The sequence below is a fragment of the Myotis daubentonii genome, chromosome 5, assembly GCF_963259705.1.
Source record: "Myotis daubentonii chromosome 5, mMyoDau2.1, whole genome shotgun sequence".
NCBI classification, from domain to species: domain Eukaryota; kingdom Metazoa; phylum Chordata; class Mammalia; order Chiroptera; family Vespertilionidae; genus Myotis; species Myotis daubentonii.
The window spans coordinates 74,597,889-74,614,026 of NC_081844.1; the positions used below are offsets into that span (position 1 = coordinate 74,597,889).

Consider the following 16,138-nt stretch of genomic DNA (forward strand, 5'->3'; position numbering starts at 1 on the left):
AGGAAATGTGCATAGGTCTATAGTTTGTAAAACAGAGATGAAAACATTCAAATTTTGAGTATAAATAAATAGTAAGCAACGAGCTTGTTAGGCATAAGCAGAATTCATGTTTAATAAACATAAGTACTTAGTAGCATAGTAATCTTAAACATTAAAAGAAATGAACTGCCCTAACTGGTTTGGCTCAATGAATAGAGCATTGGACCTTGGCCTGTAGGGTGGCAAGTTCAGTTCCAGTCAAGGGCACATACCTCAGTTGCAGGCTTGCTCCCTGGCCCTGGTCTGGGCATGTGCAGGAGGGCAGGAGGCAACCAATTGATGTGTCTCTCTCACATGGATGTTTCTCTCTCTCTGTCTCTCCCCTTCCTTTCTACTCTCTCTAAAAACCAATGGAAAATATCCTTGAGTGAGGATTAACAAAAAATAAAATAAAATAAAAAGGAGTGGACAATGCTTCATTTTATAAATATCATTTTCTTTGGATGGTTGACAGGGGTCTAGAAAGAAAAGAAAGGAAAAAAATTGAAAAGGAGTACAAGGAGATATGAGGTAGAAGTTTATGAATGGACATACCAGTATGAGAGTGGATGTAGGGTGTGACTATTGTTTGTTGCATCATATGGTAATGCCCAAAAAAGAACATCCCTCATAGAAGAGGCAAGAATTAAAAAGGACCTAGCCAAGGGCATTCGATTCGCCAGCCTCTCTCATTGGCCACTCTAGTACTGCTACAATGGACCACGAATAAAGTGGCCTTGATGGCAGAGGTGGAGGCTATCTATGTGCCCAATAGCATTTGCTCCTACTTGCTGATCTACCGGAAGCCAACGTCAAAGGTCTCACCAACCAACGGTAAAGACTGACACTCAGCCCCCATTTCGGTACCATTCTTTGAGGAGACCAATTGGCTAGTTAGTGCCATGGTGACTATATTGTACCCCTTTCACTCTGGACAGGCCAGCAAATTGTTCCCCAAAGAATGGATAATATTCAGAGCTGAGGTTCGTCTTTCCTACACATAGGGTCTCAGCGAGCACTACTATTTGAAGTTTGATAGCGTGATGGATCCACTGGCATGGGGCCCCACAGTACAGTGCATCAGGCCAAGGGGCCAACTTTATAGCAGAGAAAGTATTTGCTTACCTGGGGCATATACCATCAGATGGCATGTAATCTTGTAAGAATGACTAAAGGCCAAACCTAGGCCATTGTCAGAGTGTGTAGCTGCAGGGTGGGGGGGTGGGGGGGGGGCGGCTGCAGCTTTTAACTCCCTGAACGCCAGGAGGGGTTCAAGGGAAAGGCTGAGGGAACTGCTGAGAACTTTCCCTGGTAGTGTCAGCTGGGAGAGAGAAACAATAACCAATGCCAGAAATCCCACCTGTCCCATCTGCCCTATCTTCCTCATAGAACAAAAAGCTTAATTTGCAAGGGAAAGAGCATGAACAATTGTCACTGTTTCTACTGGGAGAAAAGAAAAAAGAAAAAAGAAGAGCTGTACCTGGGAGTGAGCTGCAATACTTGTTAGTCCCCCCACCCCCCAACACTACAGCTAGAAGAGGGACACATTCCACAAGTTCATAGAGGCTGCTAGGATTGAAGCTTACTCAGAACGTCAGAGGATGCCCCCTGCTTCCCTCCACAAGGGTAAGAAACCCTGAGTGAAAACAACCAGAGGACAGCAGGGACTGCTCCGGGAGACAGCTCCTCCCTGCGCCTTGGCCGTGGGGAGCCTCTCGGGTAAACTGGCCCTCACCCGAACTCCTACAGTCACCGTACAAATATGAAGCCTCTGGGACAGGGAAGGTAACCATAGCAACACCAAACTTTAAACCCAGCCTGATATTTGACTAGATCACCGCCCCCCCCCCCCCCCCCACACACACACGCATACACAGACACTAAGGGTGTAGAAGCGGAAAAGGTATGCTCATCTCTAAGGTAAACTTGCTTCAGAATCTTACCTGTCTGACTTCTAGCAACAATGATAAGGCGTTTGAAAAGCGAAGAATAGATACAGTCTGAAGATGGAAAGTCATCACCAGAACCAGCCTCAGATACAACCCAAATGCTGGAACTGACAGGGAATTTAAAATAGCTATTAAGCCTTCCTGCTTCTCTCGCACGTTTCACAACATGAGGCAGAGCGTACCTTCCTCCAGCTCCGCCTGAACAGCCCGGAAGCCGGCCAGCGAGGGACGAGGGCCACGAGCTGGAGAGAAAAATGTCTGGATTGAAGACCTCAATGGCTGAAGGCGAGAGGAAGGCAGCTCTGGGAGCGGTCCAGGCAGCTGGAACAGGTAGACACCGTGTGTGACACTTGTTTTGCACCGGAGGACCAGACCCTAGGAAATGCTCTTTGCTACATGATCATGAAGAACCCAGAAGTGGAATTTTGTGGTTACACTACAACCCATCCTTCAGAGAGTAAAATTAATTTACGAATTCAGACTCGTGGTGCTCTTCCAGCTGTCGAGCCATTTCAGAGAGGCCTGAATGAGCTCAGGAATGTCTGCCAACATGTGCTTGACAAGTTTGAGGACAGCATAAAGGAATATAAGGACCAAAAAGCAAGCAGAAATGAATCCACATTCTAGTCCCTTGTGCACGACACAGGGAGGAACATCCTCTGGGATAGTCTCTTCCTGATCTTGCAAGACCCAGAAATAGAAGTTTATGATCACAACAGGACCTGCCCTTCAGAAAGGCGTGATTCTAGCGATTAACTCATTTCAGCTGTGGGAATCCCTGCAAGAACCTTTTGTATTTTTCTAACAAATTCCCTCTTTAAACTAAAAAATAAATGAATAAACAAAATAACTAATAATACAGTAAAACCTCAATATAATGGACTAATTCAGGCGAGGGGGTGTCTGTTAAAGCCAAAAGTCTGTTCTATAATAAAGGAGGTTTTCTCAATGCATATGTTAAAAAATTGGCAAATTAGTTAGTGTATCTGTTTTTACTTACGTAGACACATTTGTGTAATTAAAATTAAGTAGGCATGAAAAGTTTAATTTCACAGAAAAGTTTTCTATATGTATTACTGTAATTTTAAATGTCTACCGAATGGGTGCATTCACCAGTCACTGTGAGTAAACAAAGGCACACGGCTGGGGAGTGGCTCAGTGCATGTGAGAACATGGGCATTAAAACTGCTGCAGAAAGTTATGCCAACAGATCCAATTACCCAGGGTGATGCGGATTTATACTGTAGTTGTAGATATGTAATGTTTTTTATGTTGGCAAAATTACTACAGTTTTCCCCCCAACATATGGCCTATTCACTAAACTCTGTTAAAAATAACAGTGAATTAATAACAAAAACATAACTTGTTAATTTAATTATAAGCAAATCTTAGTTAAAAGTATTTTAAAGTTCACAGTGTGGTAATTTTCACTTATGATATACAGATCAGAAATTTGTCCATTAAATCCAAAGTCCGATAAATCGAGATCCACGAAATTGAGGGTTTACTGTAATATGTTAAAGGCTCTAATAGAAAAGTTAGACAACATGCAAGAACAGATGGGTAATTTTAGCATAGAGAAGGAAACTATGGGAAAGAGTCAAATCATAAGGAAATACTAGAAGTAAAAAACACAGTAACGGCAATGATGACATTTCTATATACTTAATTTTCAGAGCTCTGAAAACAAAATTTAGTTGTTATTTAGCTCCTTATTTTATACTTCTACTGCTACAAGAACGCAGACTGATTTGACATAGTGTTTTAAACTTAGCAGTATTTCTTTTGGATTTTTTGAGTAATAAAATGAATAAAAACAAGCAAATCCAATAGAAAGCTATTTTACCGACTCAACTGTGTTTAAGTATGTATGTGTATATGTCACTGTATCTGTAAACTGCTTTTATCAAATTTAATAAAAACAGCTGAATTCTGCATAAAGTCATTCATTTTCGAGGGATTGATTCAGGTGTAAAGATGGAAAAGGGCTTTGTGTCTGAAAGAATGCTACTTATTCTAGAAATTTCTGCATATCAGACAAGCATGCAATCTTTCAGGCAGCAACAATTTTTTATTTCAACTTAGACTAAACTTCCCAGGGAATTCCATTGAATTGAATTGTTCTGGGGAAACACAACACTGTGTATGATGTAAAACAGCCCCTGGCAATTTACTAAATTGCTTTTTCATTAAGCTGTATTTTTAAAAGTAAAAATGATCAGTTTAAGCATTTCTCCGTAGCATAATGCACCTAAGACAAGATCAAGAAAATCTTGACTGACAATCCAATTAGTGTTCTGTTGAACAGTGCTCTTAAAAAAAAATAACCATCCAAATTCTACCCACATGTACTGCTGTTAATAGTGCTATTTATTATTTGTTGAGTGCTGACAGTGAGCAGACACAGCCCCTGCCCTAGGGGCTTATAATAGAACCTAGACAGCCAAGGAGAGAAATCTGAATAAAGTCCGCCAGTAGGTGTGAGGCTTTGGAGCTTATGTCCGTCTATAAATTTCTCTTCCTTTCCTCTTCATTTGTCTTGCAAAACACTGTATATAAAGTAAGAATATTACTGTAGTATTTTTCCCCAGATTTCTTGTAATTTACATTAAACAAGTCACATGTTACTAGTAATTTGTAATATGTAAATAATAGATGTCATTTAAGTGGAGAATGCTGTAAGTTCATAAAAGCTTTTCACAGAGAATTTGAGATTAAATCCATAAATGTTTGTAATCAAATAAAAACATTTTAGTGACTAAAATGATCCTTTCTCATTTTCAGAGAAGAGGACTATTTTAGTTGGCTAACAAAAAGAAGGAAAGAAGGAAGACCTGTTAACTACACGCTATTTATTCACAGTATTTGAAGTCATTATTTTTCCTAACAGTTTTCTGTAGTGTAGTTGAATTTTTATAAGTGAATTTTGTTCTAAAACAAGTTTTCCTTAAGAAACTTAAAAAAAGCTTTTGAAACAATCTCTAATATATGTGTATATATATATATATATATGTAAATATTTTAGTTAAGCATATAAATATAATATAGAATTACACATTGAACATTTAGAAATCTTGAGTTAATGTGATGTAAATTTACTGTTTAGATCAACAGAAATACATTGTTGCCTTCATTGAAGAGAACAACACTCTTTTCACTAAGCATTTTAAAACAAAAATCAATATCTAGCACATACATGTATGTTTCTGGGATGAAAAACCAGCTTATAATCTATCTTGAGTTTTTATAAGAGTTTATTTATCCTGAGATAACATTTGAAAGACTTTCCAGAAACAGGAAGACATAAGTTTCTGGTTCTAATTTAAATAGTCATATGATATGTGACCTTAATGTAGTAAGAGGTATTCCAGCCAGGGTAGTTTCTCCTATGGATCAAGTGTATTTTTGTTAAATTGTAAAAATTTAAAACAAATGTCTCCCAAGCTGAAAAAAAAACCTCAAGGGCATCATCAGTCATAGGTTTAAAACACATGCCCAAATAATTAACAGCTAAATCATAGTAGAAAAAAATAAGAGCTTTTCCTGAACAATTTGTGGCATTATTTAAAGTCTTCTCTTAGAAGGCAATTGTTCTAGAATGACTGATTTTCTCTGTGTACTTTTGCTCAATAAACATTAATGAGTCAATTATGTAAAAGTAGAAATAAAGCAACACAGAGGAGCATTGAACACTTGGAATGGCAATGTTTTTTCTTTAAAGACTCTTTAGTAGATTTCTCAAAAGTTACAGGGAATTAAGCGACACAATAGAAAACATTCTGAAAAGTTTTTCTCTGTGTCGCTCTCTCTCTTACACCTAACATACATCCACATTCCTTTGATATATTTCAATAGTTTATTGTATACTCTGCCACCCTTTTCTGTAATTCATACAAATGCATACAGCCGCTGCATATCAGAGGCAATGCTATTCCTGTACTTTATGACTGACATTTAAAAAATTATAAAATATAGAACATACTTTTTTGCATATCAGTAGAAAAAGGTCAGTGCTTTTGAAAAGTAATTGAGAATATCCCACAGCAAGGTGTGCTGTAAATTATTCAATCATTTGCTTAATGATGGACATTGAGGCTTTCCTGCACTTTAAGTGCCACTAGAAACAGCGGTGCCGTAGACATCGCTGGACGATAGCCTGAGGTGCGTTGGCTTCGAGCTCTTCAAGATAGGTTTCTTCAAGTGGGATGGACGGGTCAAGAGCATGTGTTGTTTAAATGTTGCTGAAGAGGTCCAGAGGGCTTAGCACACACTCTCAGAAACAGGTTAAGACTGTTTCTCTCTCTCACACTTCACCTGCAGTGACTCTTAACACTTTATTTTGAGGGGTTTTACTAGTAAAAAAAAGTCAAAACAGGATCTTTTTGTAATAATCTGCATTATTCTCCCTAGTGGTGAAGTTGAGCATCTTTTTCATATTGTTTCTCATTTGAATTTCCTCTTCCCTCAACGACTTATTCTATCCATTATCTATTTTTCTTTTTGGCTGCTGGTCTTCTTTTAACATTAACTTATGAGAACCCTTTTTATACCAAGGATATTAACCCGTTGTCTGTCCTGTGTGTGTGTTTTCACTTTTTAGATATATATTTTGCAATACAATCTATTTTAAAGAGATGAAGACAAATGTCTTTTTCTTTATGACTATTAGCCTTTCTATATTATTTCAAAAAACTTTCTTAACCAAAGATTATTCAGATATTTTCCTATAATGTAATGATATTTTTGCTGCTGGCATATTAGTGGTAGTAGAGGCCCAGTTAATTTTAGCGAGGGAAGTGGCCCCCAATGCTTTTTAGTTACCCTCTCATGGATTAATGATGAGTGTGTGGAAACAGAGGCTGGCTGACGTTGGCAGAGAGAGCTGGTTTGTATAATCACAGAGGGGGCTTTGGAGGAGTAATCACATGGGACACAAATGGCTTCCAATCTGGGAGGTTCTTGAACTTCAGCTTCAAGAAGTTCATCCACATAATTCTTAGACAGGCTTCTTTTTCACCAGTCCTTTAATCAGACTTCTTCCTAGGTTCTCACCATTAACCACCTTCCATTAATCAGTAGAGAAACTTACTTCATGCCACGCCTCTTTTCAGGGGCGGACAAGAGCGATGCGCGGCTTGCAATTTAGCACGCTGTTCTTCAGGACAGCTCCTTTGCAGCTGTCCACTTGTGGTTGGTGCCAACAAATTGTACAGAGAAACGTGTGAACCAGGGCTGAATTTATTCCTCTGTAATTGTCAGCTGCTCTTAAGGAAACTTCCCATGAAACAATAGATAAGGTCTGTGGGAGGGACTTCAGTGAAATTAGAGTAAGCCTGCTCATATTTTGAGAGAACTGTTTATGAGGGCTTTCAGGACCTGCTTAGATGCTATCCTGTTGATGCGAGTTCTACTCGATGAGAATGTTTCTGAGCAGGTGGAGCTAGAATCCTTTCTCTCTCTCATCCTCCCTTGTTCCTTCCTTCCATCCTTTCTTTTTCCTTTCCTCCATCGATTAGCAGATATTTACTAAACAATGATTACATGCCATGTATCAGTCCAGAATCTGGGGAAAGAGTGGTGCCTGTGCCTTCCTTCATGGTGGTAATATTCTGATAGAGTAGAGTAGCACCTGATTTATGATGGGCAGCTCCGTTTACATGGCCGCCTCCTATTCCACAGCCAGGTATTCAGTCTCAGTCATGGCCTAGTGGAAAGGCAAGAGCTTTTGTAAAGAAAGGAATTATTTGCCAAAGAGGGCCTGGCAATGCTCCAGAATTTTTCCTGCCTCCATTTCGATTTTCTAATCGCTACTGCTCCACACAGGGATGGGATAGTACACACTTGCCCGATGCCCCTCTTAATCCCCAGGTCTATAGGATAGAGAGGCAGAGCTATTTGCACCCCAACAAGGCCAAATGGGGAAACTTTGGTTGCTCTGAACCATGCTCAACATATGTCATCCTTTAGATCAACTGGTAAGTATGTCGGGAAGGCTAACTCACATGGGGTGCATGTTTTCTCCTGAACTCAAAGAACCAACAAAATGTTTTTCATATTAGTAGGGGTGCACGGTACACCAAAATATTTCTTTATTTTGAGAGATCCTGTCTTGTCCCCAAATCACTGGAGTACTAGAAACTTTACTAAGTTGGTTGGCCCTTAATCCCCACTCTTTAATCTATGTAATATATATGGTTTTCTTCAAGACTGGCTACATCATGCCCTCTGTGTTCTATTAGCATCATTATTAATTTAATGGAAAAGCATTATATCCTTGAGGGATCAGAAACTTTGATATCCCTGTGGGCTAAATTATGGAAAACATCAGAGAGTAGATATTATCCAGGAGGAAGCTATACTTTGATCTTTTTCAGGTAAAAACAAATTGTTTCCATTGATTTACATTTATAGGAATAAAGGAAAAACTTTTACCAAACAGCTGCCTATTAATTTTCAGAGGCTATATTTATTTGTCCAAGCAAAAAATTACATCTAGAATAGCAGCTAAAATAGGTGAAATATACAACCTCATTTATTATTTTCCAAGGCTCGCCTGTTATCTGCAGATAAGTGATTTAATAGGAATATGACAAAAGTCACCACCTTTGCATCTTCTAAGTCTTTGATAGAGGCACTAATTTCTGTAGTTTCACAGTAATTCAGAATTACTTTGATAAATAATTTTGGTTCAGAGGTGGAGTTGTAGTGGTTTCCATTTGGTATCTTATTGCAGTAGACATTACCTTATGTGTCAGGAAACCCATGTGGGAGATCAGCCAATTCTCAGTATTTTTATTTCTGCCCAAAGAAGAAAGGAACCTGTGTTCTGTAGTATAAGGAACATCTATCTCAACTGTGACATAAGTGATAAATATATTTCTATTGTTTTGTAGCTATGATGCATTTTTGAGTATATTTGTTCCTGTAGTCTTTTAAACACAGTGTGGATTCAGGATTTTACTACACCGTTCGTGAGCATACTCAAATCAAAATTCATTTATGACTTTCAGAAGCCCCACTCTAACCTGCATATTGCAATGGATGTTGGGTCCTCAACTCCATTTCTCAGAGTTAGTGTCCAACAGTAAGACTCAAAAGATCTGGGCAAATTCTATTCCCCAAAGCAAAACAATCTTAGTAAATAATTATAGGTCCTTTTCTGGCAGGAAAGAAGATTGGCTGATAGCCGATGTTATCAGGTCTTTTCAGGGGTATCCAGGTTTTTCTTCCTTCAAGGGACTGGGGACTATGTAATGAGCCAGGCCAAGGAATTTGATAAGTAGCATGGGGATAGATTATGGTAACTCTTCCTTAGCTGGGGAATCCTGGGTACCTATACTCATAATACCTAAAAGTGAAGCATCAGGGAATGTTGCATATTCATCTCAAGTCTTTCCTTAAATAGGTTTTATTGAGATATAATTTACATACAATAGATTGCATCATTGCTAGGTATGCAATTTGAATGAGTTTGGAAAAATACAGTTAGGTAACCAGTATCATAATCATGATATAGAACATTTTCATCACCTAAGAAGGCTCTTTCATACTCCTTTGCCTTCTGTGGCCACAGGCCAGCTCCTGGCACTGATCTTTCCATCACTTTGGTTTTGCCTTTTCTAGAATTTTATATAAATATAAGCATTATTTATTCAGAATAATGCTTTTGAGGTTCATCCATATTGTTGCATGTATCAGTAGTTTGTTTCCTTGTATTGTTGAGTGAAATTCCACTACCAAGATATAGTGAAATTTGTTTATCCATTCACCAGTTGATGGACATTTGAATTGTTTCCAGTTTGGGGCTATTACTAATGAAGGTGATGTGAAAATTCCAGCAGTACTTTGTATATACATGTTTCCATTTCTCTTGGAAAATATCTAGAAAATGGGTTGCTGGGTTGTATGATTAAGAAACGTAAATTGTCATCCCCTCCCCGCAAAGTTGCTGTATTTTGCATTCGCATTGGCAATGTATGAGAGTTCCAGTTGTTCCACATCCTAGCAAACATTTGGTATTGTAGATATTTTAAATTTTCTCCATTCTTTTAAAATATGTTTTTACTGATTTTAGAGAGACAGGAAGGGAGAGGGATAGAGAAGTAGAAACATCAATGAGAGAGAAACATCCATTGGCTGCCTCCTGCATGCCCCCTACTGGGGATTGAGCCCATAACCTGGGCATGTGCCTGACCCAGAATGTAACTGGGGACCACTTGGTTCATGGGTCGATGCTCAACCACTGAGCCACACTAGCCAGGCAAAATTTTCTCCATCCTAATGGGTGTGTGGTATTATCTACCTGTGTTTTTAATTTGCAGTTAATGTTTATTTAGTTACTAATGATGTTGGCTATTCATATATAAAAATATAAATCTTTATCTTATCTCACCTCATCTACCAGAATTAGGCCAAAATGGATCAGAGACTTAAATGGAAGACAAAAATTCTTAAAACTTTTAGAAAAGCATTTGATCTTGGGTTATGCAAAAATTTCTTAGATAGCAAACCAAAAGGACAAACCATACAGGACAAATTAATAAATTAGGCTTTAAATTAATAAATTAGACAAAATTCAAAATGTTTGCTCTTCAAAGGACATTGTTTAATAAACAAAAAGACAAGCCACAGACTAGGAGAAACTCTAGTTTACTACATATATATATATATATATATATATATATATATATATATATATATATATATCTGTTAAAGGGTTCTCTCTTCTGGTTTGTATATATTTTGATAAGAAATTTGCTGTCATTATTATCTTTGTTTCTCTACATAATGCATCTTTTTTTCCTCTGCCTGCTTTTAACATTTTCTATTTCTCTTTGGTTTTAGGCATTTAATTAAGATATACATTGGCAACATTTTCATTAGGTATGCTCTGCTTGCATATACTACATATATATCCTACGTTCAAAGGCTATTAAATTGCATTGTTTACCCATATCTTCAGAAAAAAATCACTTCTACTGTCGTGGTAAACAACCTGCTTCCCTATGTATAATGGCCTGGCCCTCTAGCAACTTCAGTGCAAAATTATAGCTACTTTGCCTACAAACGTCAGGTCGTCATAATAGTCTGGCCACTCAGTGTATATGTTGTACAGTAGCTTTTATCAAATTTGGATAATGTTCAGCCATATTTCCTCAAATGGTCTCCCTTCCTCTTCCATTTCATCTCTCCTCTAGGACTCCATTTACTCATATGTTGGATCATTCATTATTACCCCACAACTCACCAACATTCAAGTAATTTCTCGTTTGCATTTTTTTCTCTCTCTTTCTCTGTACTTTGACATAGTTTCTGTTGCTGTGTCTTCAAGTTCATTCATCTTTTTTTTCCTGAAGTGCCTAATCTGATTTCAATCCCACCTGGTGTGTATTTCATTTGAAATATTGTGCATTTTATGTCTAGAATCTCCAATTGGGCCCGTTTTAAATCTCTCCTCATCAGGTTCATCATTTCCTCCATCTTCTTGTAAAGCAGCATATTTGCAATAGCTGTTTTAGTGGTTTTGTTAGCTCATTCTGTTACTTCTGTCATGTCTGGATCTATTTTCACTAATTGACTTTTCCCGTTTTGTTAAGAGTAATATTTTTCTGCTTTGTGCATGCCTGGGATTTTTAAAAAAATATATTTTATTGATTTTTTACAGAGAGGAAGGGAGAGGTATAGAGAGTTAGAAACATCGATGTGAGAGAAACATCGATCAGCTGCCTCCTGCACACCTCCCACTGGGGATGTGCCCACAACCAAGGTACATGCCCTTGACCGGAATTGAACCTGGGATCTTTTAGTCCAAAGGCCAACACTCTATCCACTGAGCCAAACCAGTTAGGGCATATGCCTGGGATTTTTTATCAGATGCCAGATAATGAGAATTTTACATCCTTGCTGCCTATTATTATTATTCCTTTAAATACAATGGGTTTTGTTCTGATAGGCAATTAAGTTACTTGGAATCAAATGAATCATTTTGTGGCTTGCTTTTAAGGTTTGTTGGAATGAGTTCAAATCAGTTTTAATTATAGGTCTAATTTAGCCCCACCAAGCAGATAATTTTCTAAGAGTACTATCAAATGCAACTTGCACTGTGAGGTCCTTCCATTGTACCTGGGGTATTGGTTGACCTAATGCTTTCTGCCTCCCCGCCCCCCCCCCCTCCTCAAGACTGTAGGTAGTTTTTCCCCTCATGCTGCATGAATCAGGACACAGACAATTACTTCAGAGTTCTCTCTCTCCTCTCTCTCTCTCTCTCTCTCTCTCTCTCTCTCTCTCTCTCCTGTAGTTTTAAGAGTGTGTCCACAAATTCTTTGACTATTCCTCCCATCAAATGGAAGCGTATTGTCTCCTTCTGAGAGTGAATTAGACTGAGTAACCCATGTTTGACAAATAGATTATGACAGCAGTGATGGGGTATCAGTTTTGTGGTTTTTATGAAAATATTGTGTCTTCCTTCTTGGGCGTACTCTCTTGCTCCCTCTTGGATAGCTGCTCCAAAGGAAGCCAGAACCTTCAGGCCCAGTCAAATTGTCAGTGATTGTAAACTGTGGATCTGGCCAACAGCTTGGTTGAAGCCTTATGAGAAATCTGGAGCCTGAATTACTCAGATACACCCTTCCTGGATTCTTAACACTAACAGACTGTCAGATAATACATGTTTATTGTTTTAAGACACTAACTTTTGAGGTAATTTGTTATTTGCAGTAGCTAACTAATACATATTTTGGTACCTTGAAGTAAGTATTGCTGTAACAACAACTTCAATCGTGAGCGTGGTTTGGAGCTGGTCAGTGAGCATTGAGGAGAGTATTAGTGAAAGCCTAAAGTACTTTGAAAAAGCTTATTTTAGGTTTACTTGAAAAACTTTGTACTAAAAAAATTACAGATATTTCCTATGAATCCTTCATCCAATTTTCACTAATGATAATATCTTATATAACCATAGTATATTATCAAAACCAGGAAATTGACATTGGTACAATATTATTAAGTAAACTACAGACTTTACTTGGATTTTACCAGTTGTATATGTGTTTGTGTGTAGTTCTGTGAAATATTATCATGTATAGATTTATGTAATCACTCTATGATTAAGAGAGAACTGCTTCATTATAGCAATAAAACTCCCTTTTCCATTTATTGATAGATACCAATCAATACTGCTCCAAAACTTAATCCCTAGAAGCCACTGATACGTTTTCCATCACTATAATTTTACTAGGGACCCAGTGCACGAATTTGTGCACCTTGAAAGGAACTGTAGGCTGCGAGGCTGTGGTGGGCACAGGGGTGGGTCTCGGCCCATCCTTCGTGCCCCTACCCAGCCCTTCCTGCCCCTGGTCCCCTGTCTGCCAGCAGCCCCACTCCATCTGCCACCACGCCCATGCGCTGACAGCACCAGCCCCGCTCGCACCCACTGATGGCGTGGAGCACTTGGGGCTGGTGCCAGCAGCAGGTGCAAGTGGGGCTGGCACTGGCAGTGGGTGTGAGCGGCGGCAGCAAGTGTGAGCAGGGCCGTCACCAGCAGTGGGTGCGAGCCGCAGCTGCTGGCCCCGATCATCCCTCAGGAGCAGGGGTAGGTGGAGAAGCCCTGAGGGGCGATCGGGGCCAGCAGCCACCGCTCGCACCCGTTGATAGCGCTGAGCAATTGGGGCCGGAACCAGGCTCTGGCAGTGGGTGTGAGCGGCGGCTTTGGCGCTGGCCGTGGGTGTGAGCAGGGCCAACGCTGGCAGCGGGTGCAAGCGCCGGGCAGGACTGTGGCGCACGGGAGCAAAGAACTTTTAGTAACCACCAGAGGCTTGCCTGGATGACAGTGACCAGTGCCCCGCCTTGGTTTGGCACCCCCACTCACCTACTCCACCATCTTGCCATGGCTGACACTCGCCGTGTTCTACGTGTGCCCCCTGGTGGTCAGCGCACGTCAAAGCGACTGGTTGTTCAGCCGTTTGGTCTATTTGCATACTAGGGTTTTATATATGTATATATATATATATATATATATATATATATATATATATATATATAATTTCAAGAATGATATGTAAATGGAATCATGGAGCAATGTAATGTTTTTAGATTGACTTTTCATTTAGCACAATGCCTTTGTGATCCATTCAATAGTATATTAAAAAAATATTTTATTGATTTTTTACAGAGAGGAAGGGAGAGGGATAGAGAGCTAGAAACATCGATGAGAGAGAAACATCGATCAGCTATGCCCGCAACCAAGATACATGCCTCCGACTGGAATCAAACCTGGGACCCTTCAGTCCGCAGGCCGATGTTCCATCCACTGAGCCAAACCAGTCAGGGCAATTCAATAGTACATTTAATGTATGAGAGTTCCAGTTGATTCCAGGTCCTTGACAACACTTGAAATTGTCAGTATTTTGTATTTTAGCCATTCTTATAGGTATGTAATAGCATTAAATTATTTTAATTCATATTTATCTACAAATTAATGATGTTTAATATCTTTTCATATTCTTATTGTTTCTGAATATACTTGATTTTCAAGTTTTTTGCTCATTTTTTAGTTGGATTTCTTATTCTCTTAGTCATAAGTTCAAATATTTTTTAAAAGTTCTATATTTAAGTCTTTATCAAATACATTTTCAAGTATCTTTCTGCAGCCTGTGGCCCATTTCTACATTGTTTTATTGGGATCTTTTTCAGAGAAAAAGTTTTTAATATTGATGAAGTCCAATCTATCATTTTATTTTTTTATGGATTAATAATAATGGTAACTATTATTATTATTTTACAGATTCTGATTTTGATGTCATTTCTAAGAACTCTTTGTTTAACCATAAGTCACAAAGACAAAAGATTTTGTTTCATATTTTTTTCTAGAAGGTTTATGTTTTATACTTTTACATTTTATATTTAGATCTATGATCCATTTTGAGTTAATTTTTGTATATGAGATTCAAGTTTAAGTTCTTTTTTTGGTCCAGTTATTCCAACCTCATTTGTTGAAATACTATATTTTCTACATTGAATTGCTTTTGAACCTTTGTCAAAAAACAGTTGTGTACTTATGTGAAACTATTTCTAGACTTTCTATTCTGTTTCACTGATCTATAGAATCCCATAATCTCTTGGTTAGTGTAGCTATAGAATAACTTTAACATTACTCTGTTAGTCCTTGAACTTTATTCTTCTTTGTCAATTTTTAGTTCCTTTCTGTTTCTGTATATATTGAAAAATTAGTTTGTTGCCCTAACCAGTTTGGCTCAGTAGACGGGGCGTCGGCCCCCTGGACTGAAGTGTCCCAAGTTTGATTCTGATCAAGGGCATGTACCTTGGTTTCGGGCTCCATCCCCAATAGGGGGCATGCAGGAGGCAGCTGATTGATGTTTCTTATCGATGTTTCTAACTCTCTATTCCTTTCTCATTCTTTCTGTAAAATTAATAAAATATATTTAAAAAACCAGTTTGTCTATATCTATAAAATTATTCTGCTGGCATGTTAATAGAAATTTATATAAACAAAAAGATAATTTGGGCAGAATTGTCACCTTTAATAATTTTATTCTTCCAAACTATAAACCCACTATGTCTTTCTATTTATTTAGGTCTTTAATTATTATTATTATTATTTTTTTAAAATATATTTTATTGATTTTTTTTTTTACAGAGAGGAAGGGAGAGAGACAGAGAGCTAGAAACATCGATGAGAGAGAAACATCGATCAGCTGCCTCCTGCACACCCCCCACTGGGGATGTGCCCGCAACCCAGGTACATGCCCTTGACCGGAATCGAACCTGGGACCTTTCAGTCCGCAGGCCGACGCTCTATCCACTGAGCCAAACCGGTTTCGGCATCTTTAATTATTATTAATGTTTTGTGATCTTCAGTAACTAGATCCTATACATGTTTGATAAGACTTATAATAGTTCATATAAATAGTTCATTGTTTTGAATTAATTTAAATGGTATAGAATTTTAACTTTAGTTTCCAATTGTTCATTGCTAGTATATAGAAATATGATTGATTTTTGGTGTTGACCTGTGTCCTGTGATTTTGAGATCTAAGAATTTTTCTTACTCTAATAATTTTTTAAATCTTACTCCAAGGCTATGTTTAGAGAGAGGAATTGAAAGAGAGGTTAAGAGAGGGAGAGAAAAACTTTGATGTGAGAGAGAAACATTGATC

General features: G+C 38.3%; 1 protein-coding gene across 1 annotated transcript; it reads left to right on the forward strand.

The window, feature by feature from the left end:
• The first annotated feature begins 758 nt into the window (after positions 1 to 758).
• LOC132236146 (DNA-directed RNA polymerases I and III subunit RPAC2-like) lies at positions 759 to 2,804 on the forward strand. Its single transcript, XM_059699532.1, is given in 4 exon segments — positions 759 to 852; positions 2,160 to 2,305; positions 2,308 to 2,326; positions 2,329 to 2,804. Coding segments are annotated over 4 exon segments (525 nt in total). The 3' UTR covers positions 2,595 to 2,804.
• Positions 2,805 to 16,138: the final 13,334 nt, after the last annotated feature.